The sequence below is a fragment of the Dasypus novemcinctus genome, chromosome 21, assembly GCF_030445035.2.
Source record: "Dasypus novemcinctus isolate mDasNov1 chromosome 21, mDasNov1.1.hap2, whole genome shotgun sequence".
Taxonomy (NCBI): Eukaryota; Metazoa; Chordata; class Mammalia; order Cingulata; family Dasypodidae; genus Dasypus; species Dasypus novemcinctus.
The window spans coordinates 72851499-72866585 of NC_080693.1; the positions used below are offsets into that span (position 1 = coordinate 72851499).

At 46.0% G+C, this 15087-nt stretch overlaps 1 protein-coding gene across 30 annotated transcripts in view; it reads left to right on the forward strand.

Annotated features, from left to right (window-relative positions):
- The window catches only part of ARSG (arylsulfatase G), a 164446-nt gene that overhangs the window by 91832 nt on the left and 57527 nt on the right, over positions 1-15087 (forward strand). For 22 of the 30 annotated variants that reach the window (XM_071210764.1, XM_071210767.1, XM_071210775.1 and 19 more), the window contains 3 exons: positions 8512-8699; positions 11068-11205; positions 11995-12042. In XM_071210764.1, coding sequence (XP_071066865.1) covers positions 8512-8699; positions 11068-11205; positions 11995-12042 — 374 coding nt within the window. Of the gene's footprint in view, positions 1-8511; positions 8700-11067; positions 11687-11994; positions 12043-15087 lie in introns of those variants that run through there. The other 8 variants (XM_004459486.5, XM_058284613.1, XM_058284616.2 and 5 more) reach the window with 2 other exon arrangements.

The window sequence follows — 15087 nt, forward strand, 5'->3', positions numbered from 1 at the left end:
CTGCCCCACACACAGTGCTGATACACAAAAGGAGTGCTTTGCCATGCAGGGGTGTCCCCCGCGTAGGGGAGCCCCATGCGCAAGGAGTGCACCCTGCAAGGAGAGCTGCCCTGTGCGAAAAAAGAAGCACAGCCTGCCCAGGAATGGCACTGCACACACGGCGAGCTGATGCAGCAAGATGAGCAACAAAAAGAGACACAGATTCCCGGTGCTGCTGACAAGAATACAAGCGGACACAGAAAAACACACAGCGAATGGACAGAGAGCAGACAATGGGGGGTGGGGTTAGAGGGGAAGGGGAGAAAAATAAATAAAAATAACTCAAAAAAAGCCCAAACATGCATGTGCATGTACCAGTTTTCAAAACTTTGGGGTCTATACCTAGGAATAGAACTGTGGAGGCATATGACAATTCTGTATACCTTTTTGAGAAGCTATTAAACTTTTAAGAATCTTTTAATATAAAAAATTTCAAACTAAAGAAAATTTTAAAGAGTAAAATCAATACCTATATACTCAAATATTATTAACATTTCATCACTTTTGCTTTTATCTGCTCTATGTATAATAAGTAAATTTATTTTCTGAATCACTGCAATCCTTCATTGAACTACTACAGCATGTATCTCTTAAGAACCTTCTCCTACATAGCCGTAATACCATTATCATGCCAAGAAAATGAACCATAATTCCCAAATATCATCTTGTATCCATTTCATATTAAATTTCTGTAATTATCCCCCAAATGCATGTTATAGCTTGTTTGATTGAATCAGGATCCAATCAAGGATCATGCATTACATTTGGGTTGTTATCTCTTTAGTCTCTTCCAAGGTAGAGCATTCCACTGCCTTATTTTTCCCCCATGATGCTGACTTTTTTTTTTTAAGATTTTTTTTCTCTCCTCCCCCTCCGCCCGTTGTCTGCTCTCTGTGTCCATTCACTGTGCATTCTTCTGTGTCCACTTGTGTCAGCGGCACCCAGAATCTGTGTCTCATTTTGTTGCGTCATCTTGCTACATTAGCTCTCCGTGTGTGCGGTGCCACTCCTGGACAGGCTGCACTTTTTTTTGTGCTGGGCAGCTTTCCTTACAGGGCACACTCCTTGCTCCTGGGGCTCCCCTACGTGGGGGACACCCATGTAGGCGCAGTACTACTTTTGCGCATCAGCACTGTGCGTGGGCCAGCTCACCACACAGGTCAGGAGGCCCTGGGTTTGAACCCTGGACCTCCCATGTGGTAGGTGGACACTCTATCCGTTAAGCCAGATCTGCTTCCTGATACTGACTTTTTGAAGAGACCTGGCTTTTTGTCTGGTAGAATGTCTAGATCTTGGTTTGTCAGATTATTTCATTGTGGTGACCCTGAATTTGCCCTTCTCCTGTTATGTGAAAATTAGGTAGAGAGGCTTGATCAGATTCAGGTTAAACATTTTTGTCAAGAATCTTCAATGTTGTGAACTTCACGTGCATCCCATCAGGAGGCAGGTCAGGTCAGGTTGCCCCGTTTTTGGTGACCCAAGGTTCAGTCACTTAATAAGGTGGTGATTGTCAGTGCTTTGCAGCCCATGAGTGGGCTGAGAGTGAAGCCTGAGAGAGAGAGCACCCACTCGCAACACGTTCACTGATGATCAGGTTCTGCAGTGGGGCCATGGTCCCCGTGAGCTCTTAGTTCTAGCATCCCTTTATGTGGTCAGCTGCCAGTCTTCATAAATGCGAGGCACCTTTCGTTCATCACTTGACAATAGCTATGGGTCCTCCTAAAAAGGCAGAGTAAATGTTTCACGTTTTCCTTTTAATTACTAATTTTTAGGGTGAAGAGTTGGTATACCACTCTTCTCCAATGGTGGCAAATGCCTTGGTTTTGTGTATCAATATGAATGTGTGGATTTGAAAAAAAATTTTTTAGGAGAGCATGGACTCATGGATTTTTGTTTATTCAATTACAGTGATTATTCTTTTTTTTTAAAAAAGATTTATTTATTTATTTCTCTCCCCTCCCCTCCCACCACCCCGGTTGTCTGTTCTCTGTGTCTATTTGCTGCATCTTCTTTGTCCGCTTCCGTTGTTGTCAGCAGCACGGGAATCTGTTTCTTTTTGTTGTGTCAGTTCTCCGTGTGTGTGGCGCCATTCCTGGGCAGGCTGCACTTTCTTTTGCACTGGGTGGCTCTCCTTACCACCTCCTTGCACTGGGCGGACTCCTTGCACGTGGGCTCCCCTACGTGGGGGACACCCTTGCGTGACACAGCACTCCTTGTGCTCATCAGCACTGCACATGGACCAGCTGCACACGGGTCAAGGAGGCCCGGGGTTTGAACCGTGGACCTCCCATGTGGTAGGCAGACGCCCTAACCACTGGGCCAAGTCTGCCGCCCTGATTATTCTTTTTGATCCCCAAATTGTCCCCAATTTAGCCTGTGGGAACCCCTTCAAGCTGGCTTCTGTGACCTGGCTTTCTGGCATAACAAAATGTCCCAGACCCACCCGGTCCTTCCCTTCCCCAGACTTGGAATTAACTATTTCTCCAAGGAGCCCCGATTCCTTTCACTGAGGGATGGCATTTAGAACAATGATTGGGGTGTGAGGTGCACTTGTTGCCACTGGAGTGTCAGAGTTTCTAGGCCTCTTCAGGGGATCATGGCTGGGAAAAAGATTTTTTAAAATCATGAGTTCAACTAGTAATGTGCAATCTGAGGAGGAAGTCAGGGAAAAAATTCCATTTACAACTTCAACCTGAAAGAATAAAATAATTAGGAATAAACTTAACCAAGGACATAAAGTACTTGTATTCAGAAAACTGCAATGCATTGTCAAAAGAAATTTAAAAATAGCTAAATATGTAAAATATGGTACCTAAAATTCAATTCCACTTATGTTTTAAGAAATGAATTAATGGTCAGCCTGGTTAAGTTCAAAACTTTTGATGTATAAAACTTTCTAAGTCGAACTATTCCATCAAGAGGCAAAGTATAACAATCCTATTTAGATGGATAGCATGTAAGGTTTCTGCACAGGTCTCTATGTTTAGTAAATACATCACTGGATATCGGTCAGGAATCTTGCTCCAACAAAGGAACATAAAGATTAAAAAAATAAAAACCTAAATAACTGGAAGAACATTCCGTGCTCATGGATTGGAAGACTAAATATCATTAAGATGTCAATTCTACCCAAATTGATGTATAGGTTCAATGTAATCCCCCCCACCCCCAAATTCCACCAGCAATTTTTAAAGAAATGGAAAACACGATTATCAAATTTATTTGGAAGGGTAAGGGGCCCTGAATAGCCAGAAACATCTTAAAAAGGAAGAGCAAAGTTGGAGGGCTCTGACTTCTGGACTTTAAATCTTAATACCTAGCTACAGTGGTAAAAACAGCATGGTACTGGCATAAAGATAGACTCATAGACCAATGGAATTGAACTGATGGTTCAGAAACAGACCCTCACATCTATGGTCAAGTGATTTTTGACAAGGTTATTGTGACAGTTTGAGATTATTTTTGTGGATCCTAAAAGGAGAAAGATTATGTTTGTAAACTAATCGATTCCTCTGGGTGTGATATCCTTTGATTGTATTAAATTAAGTGAGGGTCCTCTGATTCAGTTTACTTGAGAAAATCAATTTAGGGCTTCTGTTTGTGAGACATCAGTAAGGCATAACTCAGGTTAAGTCCCTGCCCCCTTGGTGGGCTGATATAAATGGACACTCACTCAAGAAGACACGCAGGAAGAGAGAGAGCTCTGTCATTTTTATCCTGGGGCCCCAAGGAGAGATGAGCCATTTGTCTGATAGTTTGCAGCTGACCTTGGGAAGAGAGCCAAGACTGATATAGAAGGCCTGGAAAGAAACAAGCCCTATACTAGGAGAGCCAGGAAGCCCTGAGAGACAAGCCTCATTGCTAGCCTGCAGCTGAGAGAGAGAGGAGCCCGGAGGGGAAGGCTGAACCCTCAGAGACCAGGCACCATCTTGCTTCAACACATGGCAACTGACTTTGGTAAGAAAGCAACCTTGAGTCGGACTCTTTAGGGCCTTATAACTATAAGTTTTTACCCCAAATAAATACCCTTAAAAAGGCCAACAGATTTCTGGTACCTAATTGGCACCCCTTTGGCAGACTAATACAGCTGTCAAACCCACTTAGTTGGGGCAGAACAGTCTATTCAACAAATGGTGCTGGGATAAACTGGATATCAATAATCAAAAGAAAGAAAGAGGACCCCTATCTCATACCTCATACCAAAATTAACTCAAAAAACGGGGAAGCGGACTTGGCCCAATGGATAGGGCGTCCGCCTACCACATGGGAGGTCTGTGGTTCAAACCCCGGGCCTCCTTGACCCGTGTGGAGCTGGCCCATGCGCAGTGCTGATGCGCGCAAGGAGTACCCCCCCACACAGGGGTGTCCCCTGAGTAGGGGAGCCCCATGCGCAAAGGAGTGTGCCCCATAAGGAGAGCCGCCCAGCGTGAAAGAAAGTGCAGCCTGCCCAGGAATGGTGCCACACACACAGAGAGCTGACAGAACAAGATGAAGCAACAAAAAGAAACACAGTTTCCTGGTGCCACTGACAAGGATAGAAGTGGTCACAGAAGAACATACAGTGAATTGACACAGAGAGCAGACAAACTGGGGCAGGGATGGAAGGGGAGAGAAATAAATCTTAAAAAAAAAAAAAAAAGGGCAAAAGACTTAGACATTTCTCCAAAGAGGAAATACAAATGGCTAAAAAGCACTTGAAAAATGTTCAGTATCACTAGCTATTAGGGAAATGAAAATCAAAATGACAATCAGATATCACACCGCATAGAATGGCCATTATTAAAAAAAGAAAACAATAATAAGTGCTGGAGAGGATGTGAAGAAATAGGAACATTCCTTTATTGTTTGTGGGAATGTAGAATGGTGCAGCCTCTGTAGAATGCAGTTTGGCGGTTCTGCGAGAATCTAAATATAGAACTGCTATATGATCCAACAATCCTCTACTAGGAATATATCCAGAAGAACTGGAAACCATGACGCAAATAGAAGCCTGCACACCAATGTTCATAGCAGCGTTATTCACAATTGCCAAAAGATGGAAACAACCCAAGTGTCCATCAACCAACACATGGATAAACAGAACGTGTATACACGTGATGAAACACCACGCTGCTGTATGAAGAAATGAAATTGGGACACAGATGATAACATGGATGAACTTTCAAGAGACTTTATGCTGAATGAAAGAAGGCAAACACAAAAGGACAAATATTGTATGGTCTCACTAATATGAACTAAACATGAGGAATAAATACATAGAGTTAAAGCAGTTACTAGGAGATAGGATGAGGGCTGAGAAGGGTACTGATGCTTAGTGTATGGAGAATTTTTCATTAACTTGACTGTAAAAGTGTGGAAATGGATAGAGTTGATGGTAACACATTATAGTGAGTATAACTAACACAGCGGTTTATAAATGGGGTTGTGGCTGAAATGGGTAGTCTAGGGACAAAAATGTCAGTTGAAAGAAAGCTAAAGAATGATCTAGGAACTGAATAACACAGTGAACCCAGAGGTGGATGAGAATTGTGGTTAATAGGGCAAGTACAAGAATGCCCATCTATGATCTAGAACAAATAAACATCACTAATGCAAGGTGGTAAGAATGTGGAGAAGCATGGGAAAAATACAATTAATGTAACCTATGAACTATAGTTAACAGCAATACTGTAATATTCTTGCATCAGTGCCGAAGATTGCTGTGTTAATAATAGGGAGTATGGAAAAATACACCGAATGTACACTATAGACCATAGTTGTGATAGTCTGATATTATCTCATAATCCTTAACAAATGTTCCACAACAATGTAGTGTGTTGGTGGAAGGATGTTGTATGGAAATTCAACACATGTGCATGATGGCTTTGTAAGTTCACAACCTCTCTAATGAAAATGTATTTTTTAGAAAAGTCTTTTCTCATAGCTGATTTTTTCTGATAATATTTAACTGCTGGTTGTATACCTGATATTGCACGCCTTTCTCTTTGCAGGGATTTTATGTTATTTTGATGTCTTTGTTCTGTACTTGCACAATGAAGTGATCATATAGATCAGAGTTGGCAATTTTTTTCAGTAAAGGGCCATACAGGAAACATTTTTGGCTTAGTGGGACATATGGTTTCTGTTGCAACTTAACTCTGCTGTTGTGGTGCAAACTCAGATATAGACAATTTATTAATATAAACAAATGAGCATGGCTGTGTTCCAATAAAACTTTATTTATGAAAAAAATCATGAGTTTGTAAGGACATTTTCATCACATTTTAACATTACCGGGGTTTTCTTCTGAGTTAATTTATTTTATATTTTTATTTCTTTTTGCTTATACTGAAAATTCTAGTTCTTTTTTAGGAACATTAGTATAATTACTTAGATGCTTTATTCTGCCGGTTACATAAACTAGTTTCAAAATCACAATACCAGTGTTTCTAACAACAGTACAACTATGGAGTGAAGTTTAAGATTTCCTTGCAGGGAAGCAAATTTGGCCCAACAGATAAGGTGTCCGCCTACCACATGGAGGGTCCAAGGTTCAAACCCAGAGCCTCCTGACCCATGTGATGAGCTGGCCCACGTGCAGTGCTGATGCGTAAGGAATGCCATGCCATGCAGGGGTGTCCCCCACGTAGGGGAGCCCCATGCACAAGGAGTATGCCCCGTAAGGAGAGCTGCCCAGTGCAGAAAAAAGTGCAGCCTGCCCAGGAGTGGCGCCACACATGGAGAGCTGACACAACAAGATGACACAACAAAAAGAGATACAGATTCCAGGTGCTGCTGACAAGAATACAAGTGGACACAGAAGAACACACAGCGAATGGATACAGAGAGCAGACAAGGCAGGGAAGGGGAGAGAAAGAAATAAAAAATAAATCTTAAAAAAAAAAAAAGGATTTCCTTGCAGTTCTTTTGTCTTTAGAATATAGCCTACTAGGGACATACAGTGTGCTAATGTCACTTGCAAGGATTCTTGCCTCTTTGTGGTCATATTAGCGATTTGTTAGAATGTTAGGTTCATTTGTCTCTGTTTTTTTAAATTATAGGGTTTATTTGCTTTTCCTTTTTGATTTCATTTTTTAAAATTTGTTCTTTCAACATTTATTGAGTATTGTCTATGAGTAAAGGCAAACAAAAATAAATAAGATCCAGCTTCATGGTTATTATTATTTCTTAGGAGGTGCCAGAGATTGAACCCAGAACCTCATACATGGGAAGCAGGTGCTCAACCACTGAGCTACATCTGCTCTCCAATAAAAGTTGGATTTTTTTTCATTGGTTTGTTTGTTTTGCTTTTAGGAGGTACTGGAGATTGAACCCAGGACCTTGCACCTGGGAAGCAGGCACTCAACCACTTGAGCTACGTCTCCTGGCCATGGTTATTATTGTTATTATCTTAGTTTAGTTTACCTGCTCGATTGTAACCCATGAATCCATAGCATTGTAAAGCTGTGTGAACATCAAGATCTTAAAATTTTCTTACAGCAATCTACTGAATAAAGTACTTCATGTACGTCATTTGCAGAATAAAAAGGATTGAGTCACTGATGCCAGGAACAATACACACTTGTTTGATTTTTTTTTTTCATTTTTTTCATGCAGGTGCACGGTACCTGCTTTTTTATTTAATTTTTGAATAAATCAAACATTTACGTGAATCAGCGCCAAAGCTACATAAAAACATATTCCAGAAAATTCTCACTCGCCCCTCTGCTGCTTCTGGAAAATCATTTGTTATTGTTTCTGGTTTATCCTTCCAGTATTTCCCTTTGCAAAAATAAGCATATCTTGCTTTTCTTCCACCAGGTGTGCCCTTGTCTGTGATTTTTGATTTGTGCACAAGAGGCCAGGGCTTCTGCAAAAGGAGCTGGAGTGTGGAGCGCAGTCTCCCCTTTTCTGCTTCAGACAGAGCCAACCGGGATTTTATCTGTTCTGCATTTTGGGATTCTGAACAAAGTTTCTTTTGGAAAAGCGTTTGGAATACAACGGCCCTATTCTAAACCGCCTGGTCTTTTAGATCCCAGCTCATGGCCCACCTCCTCTGAGGAGCCTTTGCGGATAGCTCCAACCTTCACTGAATTGTCTCTGCCGATCTTAATCCTGGGGCATCTCTTGTCTCCACTTTCCATCTCCTCTGCGACCCATCTGGGGTCTTAATTGCGTCCTACCTTGCATTGCTGCTGTTTGAATTTGTACACATCTTGTTTCCCAATGAGGCCACAAGTGCCTTGACGGTAGGCAACAGCTAGACATCTCTCCTATTTCTGCACAGTCTAGGAAAGGGGCCGACAGTGGACCTCTTCTCTGTGTGCCTTGAACTAGTCCCTCCAGGCTTCGTTTTCCTTACTAGTCCAGCCACCGGGTGATCCATGGGCTCTTTTGCAGCACCAAAATCCCGGGAAGCGGGAAAGAATTGCATTTTCTCCTGGTTTGGTTTCCTGTGTTGGCCAGGTCCTGACCGGTTTCCTTTCCCTGCAGGTTTGTGGATTTCCACGCAGCCGCCTCCACCTGCTCGCCCTCCCGGGCTTCCCTGCTCACCGGCCGGCTCGGCCTTCGCAATGGAGTCACGCACAACTTTGCCGTCACCTCCGTGGGAGGCCTTCCGCTCAACGAGACCACCCTGGGCGAGGTGCTGCAGCGGGCGGGCTACGTCACCGGCATGATAGGTAGCACTGGAGCCCGCTTCCCACTGGCTTCCCGCGGTGTCTGCTTCGTGCTAGCGTAGCCCCTTGTTGCCACCTGCGCTGCTTTGTTTTCTTGTGTGAGTTAGGAATGATTTCAGCTCTAAGTGAAAGACCTAATAGTGGACAAAAACATGTATGGAGCTATTTTCCTCCTTACAGCAAGCTTAGTGGTGGTAACAAGCAAGTTGTTGCTTGTGTTAGCTCCGTTGCTCACGGACGTCATTGGGAACCAGGGCCTTTCCTCCACTCGGCTCTGCCATCCTTAGCACGTCGGCTGGGTCCCCGTGCTCGCTGCCTCGTGGTTGTGATATAGCAGCTACGGTGCCCTTCACCTCACGTAGGTTCAAGGAAGGAAGAAGAGATGGCGCCAGCTTCCTTCGTCCTCTTTTCGCAGGAGAGCAGATCTTTTTCAGGCTCTGCTCCTGCCCACGGCAGAATTGCATTTAAGTCGTATTGGCCAGAGCTGGATCCCATGGCCACCCCTAGCTGTTAGAGAGGCTTGGAAACTGAAGACAGCGTTCTAATGATTTACTAGATCTTGGGCACACTGATCCCTCACCCTCCCACCCCCAAACAAAAGTGCAGTTCTAGTAGTAGGATAAATGGGGACAGGGGACTAGGGTAGGCAGCCAGCAGCATCTGCCACAGCACACAGCACCAATGACTTCCTTCCTTTTTTTAGGTACCAGGTGCTAGGAATTGAACTTGGGACCTCATATGTGGGAAGCCAGTGCTCAACCACTGAGCCACATCGGCTTCCCTGAGTTGGTTTTTTCATTTGTTTTACTTGTTGTTTGTTTTTGTTTTTTCAGGAGGCACCGGGAACCGAACCCGGGACTTCCCATGTGGGAGGCGAGCGCTCAACCACTCCAGTCATATCTGCTCTCCCTTCCTTCCTTTTTTAACTTTTTTTTCCAAAGATTTATTTTATTTATTTCTCTCCCCTTCCCCCCCTTGTCTATTCTCTGCATCCATTTGCTGTGTGTTCTTCTGCATCTACTTGCATTGTCAGGTGGCACCAGGAAACTGTCTCTTTTTTTTGTTGCATCATCTTGCCGCGTCAGCTCTCCATGTGTGTGGTGCCACTCTCCTGGGCAGGCTGCGCTTTTTTGTGCATGGTGATTCTCCTTGCAGGATGCACTCCTTGCATGTGGGGCATCCCTACACGGGGACACCCCTGTTTGACATAGCACTCCTTGCGTGCTGCAGTACTCCATGGGGGCCAGCTTACCACGTGGGTCAGGAGGCCTTGGGTATTGAACCCTGGACTCTCCATATGGTAGGCGGACACTCTATCAGTTGAACCATGTCCACTTCCCCCTTTTTTAAAACTCTTGAGGCACCTCTAGGTATTTATTATGTGCCTGGCACTGGGCTAAGAGTCTATGTGCGTCGGGCGATGGGATGCCATCTGCAATTAATGCATTTCTTTGGATTGCTTTAACAAATGACCACAAACTAGGTGGTTTGAAACCACAGAGACTAGTCTCTCATCATTGTGACGGTATCGGCCGGGCCACACTCCCTGCAAAGGCTCTGGGGAAGGAGCCTTCTGGCCTCTTGCAGGTTTTGGTGGCTCCCAGTGTTCCTTGGCTTGTGGCCATCTCCTCCTCAGTCTTCACAGGCCGTCTCCCCTGTGTCTGTGTGTGTCCTCTCCTCTTCTTATAAGGATGCCTGCCATTGGATTTGGGGCCCCCAAATCCAGTAAGATCTTTTCTTGAGATCCTTCACATAATTATATCGCAGAAGCCCTTTTTCTGAACAAGGTCACCTTCTGAGGTTCTAGGGGAACTTGAATTCTGGGGGGACTCTTTGCAACCCAATGCAATCAGTACTACCAGTACTATTTCCCCCATTTTATAGGCAAGAAAACTGAGTTTCAGACAGGTGAAGAGACCTGTTCAGAGTTACCTAAGAGGAGCAGGTGAAGGCCAGGCCTTGCCAGGGGTGTCTGCCTCCAGCCTGTGCCCCCATCTGCATTGCTTCCCTGTCCCTCTATCCCTCCAGGGTCCCAGTGGTTCCCCCGCCGGCCTATACATGCTCTGCCCACTGTCAAAGAGCTGGGCCCCAGGGGGGATCGCTGCCTCCCTCCCCTGCATGTGAACTGGATGGAGGGGGTGTGGGATGAGCAGGAGGCAGGGAGGGGCCCTATGGGTGTATGATCGGTGCCTGGAGCTTCCTGCCTCAAACTGGAGGAGGTTGCTTCACCCAGGATAAGGGGAGGCGCTGGGGACACTGGCCTCAGGGTCAGTCCCATAACAGTTTTACAGAAGACCATGCCCCAGTTGGCAGGAGGAGGGACCAATTAGGGCTCAGCCCTTCCTTTCCTTCCACCCCCTCTCTCCCAAAGCTGCTGAATGTCAACAACAGCTACATCCGCAGCGACCACTTGTGAAGCTCCCACTTGGGCCAGAGAATCCTTGCCGGACCATTTTAGGTGTCTTTTCATTTTACCATTCACAACTAGGATGGCTTTTCTTGAGGCCAGGTAAATGAACTTGCCCAGCTGCGCACCTGCCGTCGCCTGTCGCAGCTGGTCCTCCCCCTGTGCCCTTGGGCCTCTGCACCACATTCTCTTCTTTTCCCTTGCCTTGGGGGTCATTCCCCTGGGGGATGCTCGTTGGAGCAGCAGCAGCAGGTCGGGGAGATCCAGCCTTGTAGAGCTCTCGCCACCCATGTGGTATGACCCTAAACCTTCCCCCGCGGTGGGCGGCTGCAGCTGCCTTCTTCTTGAGGGGGACCTGCTCTCACTTGTCCCTTATTTGCTCCGACTGAACCCCTTTCCAGAGCAAGCCTGTGCCGGGATCTTCTCATCTGGCCTGGACTAGAACTGCAGCAGGGAGCATTGCCCGCTCGGCCTCTGCAGCTGCTGATGGCCAGCGAGCCAGAGGAGGGAAGCAGCCTGGAAGGTCTTCTCGAGGCTGCGGGGGCACTGCGCCCGCACTCTGGGCCCCTGGGGGCCTCTGCAGGTCCCAGCGCAGCAGGGCAGGGTGGAGGGGGCGACGGGTTGCTTGTGGCCAGTGGCTTCCCTGGGCTCCTGGTGACGCCTTGTCTGCCCCTTTCACTGCGGGCTGTCGCGTGCGGGCCGGAGTCATCCCTGCTTGCTGCCTCCCTGTGGCCGCCCTCCCTGCCTTTCACACCTCACCTGCAGGCGCTCTTGGCTTGTCCTCCGTGAAGGGCAAAGCTGATGGAGAACTGAGTGTTTAATCAGCTCCCTGGAGGGCCCAGGAGCCCCTGTGAGGATTCCTCTGAAAGCCTCTCTCTTGTTTTTCTCCAGGCAAATGGCATCTTGGGCACCACGGCTCTTACCACCCCAACTTTCGTGGTAAGAATTCTTTGGGGGATTTGTTACTGGGGAGACAGAAAATAAAAATCCCTATGTAAAAGGACTCCATTATCGCTTAAGCCATCCTGCCCCTGGGGATTTGCCCTCTAAGGTAGGACTTCTTCCTTCACAGGGTCGGTTGAGTGCACTTGGGGTGCCCAGGGCTCCCACCTGAACTCACGTTCCTCTCCCCTGGCCCCTCCTTCTTTGGTGCCTGCGTGCCCTTAAAGCTCCCCCTTGGGAGGACCATCAGTGTTTTTGCTACCTCCCAGTTCCAGGACAATCTGTGCCAGCAAATGTATAGGAGGTGCGTCTCCACTCTCTCCCCATTCTTCTGGCAGAAATCACGAATCCATCATGGCGCCACTTCCTCCTCAGCAGAACCCAGTCTTAGTGCCCCTTCTACCATGGGACTCCAAGAACATGCACAGTGAGTTGAACTTTCCAGAAACATTGCCCTTTGTGACATCTAGCTACTTCTCGTCTAATGAGAAGCAGATGTCATTTGAAAGGGTCACATAAGCAAAGAACCAAATATGGCCCCAAACTGGAGACCATCCTTCTTGGCTTCTTCCTGTAGCCTTTTGCTTCCTCAGACCCCTTGCCCTCTGGTCCTGGTGAAGCAAGCCAAAGTCAACCTGTCAAAAGCCCATTCCCTGAAAATAAGTGTGCTCAACAGTAGATTCTTTGAATGTTCAATTCACTGAATTATTGATTTTTTTCCCCCAAAACTGTAGTTGTACCTCTTTTTTTCCTTGACCTGCCTCTTCCTTTTCATATGTGACGGATGGGCTTTCTCTTCAAAGCAGCTGACTTTTATCTCAATTTGTATGGTAATCCTCTTCCCCTGCCCTTCTGTATGCTTCCCCTTCTGCTTCCACTCCTGCCATTTTATAAGTAGATGGGTGGTCTATTCCTTAAATGGGGTTTTCTGACTATTTTTGTATAGGCTTACTCTGCCCCTGCTCCAATATCTCTCCCTCTCTCTGTGGGAAAGGGCTGCATTGCTCTGGCCTAGATCTGGTTGGAGGTATGCATCTGAAGGGTTTTGGATTGAGAAAACAACTTTTGGGGAATTGATTTTCAGAGAATTGGCCTAAGCTGGCCTTCACTCCCTTGGCATTCACTGGTTCAGAACCTCCCTGGCTGAAGTGGCCTTTTCTACATCCCCTCGGATTCTTGCCTCCTCTTTTTCTGCCCATTCCGCCCTCTCTTCTCCCTCATGCCCCATATCCCACTTGGGCCTCCTTGGTATCTTCTACTATGTGCTTTTTAAAAATGGCAAGTGGGGAAAGTGGAGACCTGGCTTTTCCACTCATTGAAAATTACTCCAGAACTTAATTTTCCTCTCTGGTCTTCACTTGATAAATGAGGGGTTGGACTGGATCGGGCTGACAGAACTTTGGGTGTGCATTCTTGGAGTCCTATGCCAGAAAGGGGTACTGAGACTTCGTCCTGCTGAACAGGAAGTGGTGCCATGATGGATTTGTACCTCCTGCACATTTCCTATCACTACACCAGCCAGTTCCTAAAAGCCTTCTGGCTCGGACACTCTGATTTCTTGATTCTGGTCTCCCTGTTCACTCCTACACCTTCCTGCCTCTTGTACCCTCTTCTCTCAGTCAGAGTTTTCCAGAGAAACAGAACCAATACGTTATATGTATAACTATATTAAGAGATTTATTATAAGGAAATGGTTTGTGAGATTGTGGGGTCTGGCAACTCCGAATTCCACAGGATGGACTGGAGACTGAAAATTCCAGCAAGGGTGATGTTGAAATCTGGAGTGCAAATTCCTTAGGCTGGAAGCTCAGGAAGGGCTGCAGAGTGTAGGCTTGAGGCAGAATTCCTCCTGACCCCTGGAGCCCTCAGGTCTCCCTCTGAAGACCACCTTCATTATCAAGGGTAATCACCTTGACTTAAAATCAACTGCTTGTAGATGCTAATCCCACCTATGAAAGGCCTCCACATGACACGTAGGCCATTGTTTGAAGAAACAACTTGACACCTAAAATTAGTCTTCATGCCTCTTTGTGGAGCACCTTCCTAGTTCTCCATCAGTGTCCTTGGAGCATGCCCAACACAGTCACACATCCCTTCTCTGCATCCAGACTCCTGCTGCTGCCCTTGGTTGTTTCTCAGATCAGGGCTCTAGTAAACCGGTGAGACCTCCTTCCAACTCTGACATTTAAGGACACCTATAGTATAGACCAGGGGTTGGAAAACTATGACTTATGGGTCAAATCCAGTCTATCACCTGTTTTTATAAATACTGCGTATGGCTGCTTTTATGTGCTGAGTGGCCATCTGGCCTGCAAAGCCTAAAATATTTACTCTCTGGCCCTTTAGAGAAAATGTTTGCTGAGCCCTTGTCTAGACTCATCCCCAACACCAAAGGCATTGGTGGTCTACGTTTTAGGTCTATGACATTTACCTATGGGGCATCCAACTCTATTCCTGTGAACCAGGTTAATATGGAGACACCAGTTCTTTTTCAGCACAGCAAACTTTTCTTGGCCACATATTGGGTTTACAAAGATAAAACCTGAGGGCAAACTCAAGAAGTGCTCTCACTGGTTGGGGAGAACTGTGCGGCCTGCAATGTTGGAAAGTTTAGAGACTATACAAGGGGCATGGATGGATTGGAGGAAGATGGAGTGGGACGGGGTGAGGATAGAGCAGCTCTGTGGGAAACTTAACACTAGAACTGGACTGGAAAGCACCAGTGCAGTTCCACCCTTTAGAGGCACAAGCCACCAAGCCATCAAGATGTGAGATGAGTGGAGGGGACCAGAGATAAGTTGATTAATTTAGGAAATATGCTCCTTGAGAGGGAGAGGAGTGGAGATGAAGATGAAAATGTGGCTCTTTCTGCTCATTGAGCCTGAAGTTTGAGACCATTGACAAATAGCAATTCTTTGGAGACTCAAGTTCTCTCTATCTCTGGTGAAATAAAGAGAACTGAAGAAATTACCTGGGTAATTGGGGGAAAGTTTCCTTTTTCTATGCATTCTGTTTACATATGTAGCTGTATCCTTGAGCTAA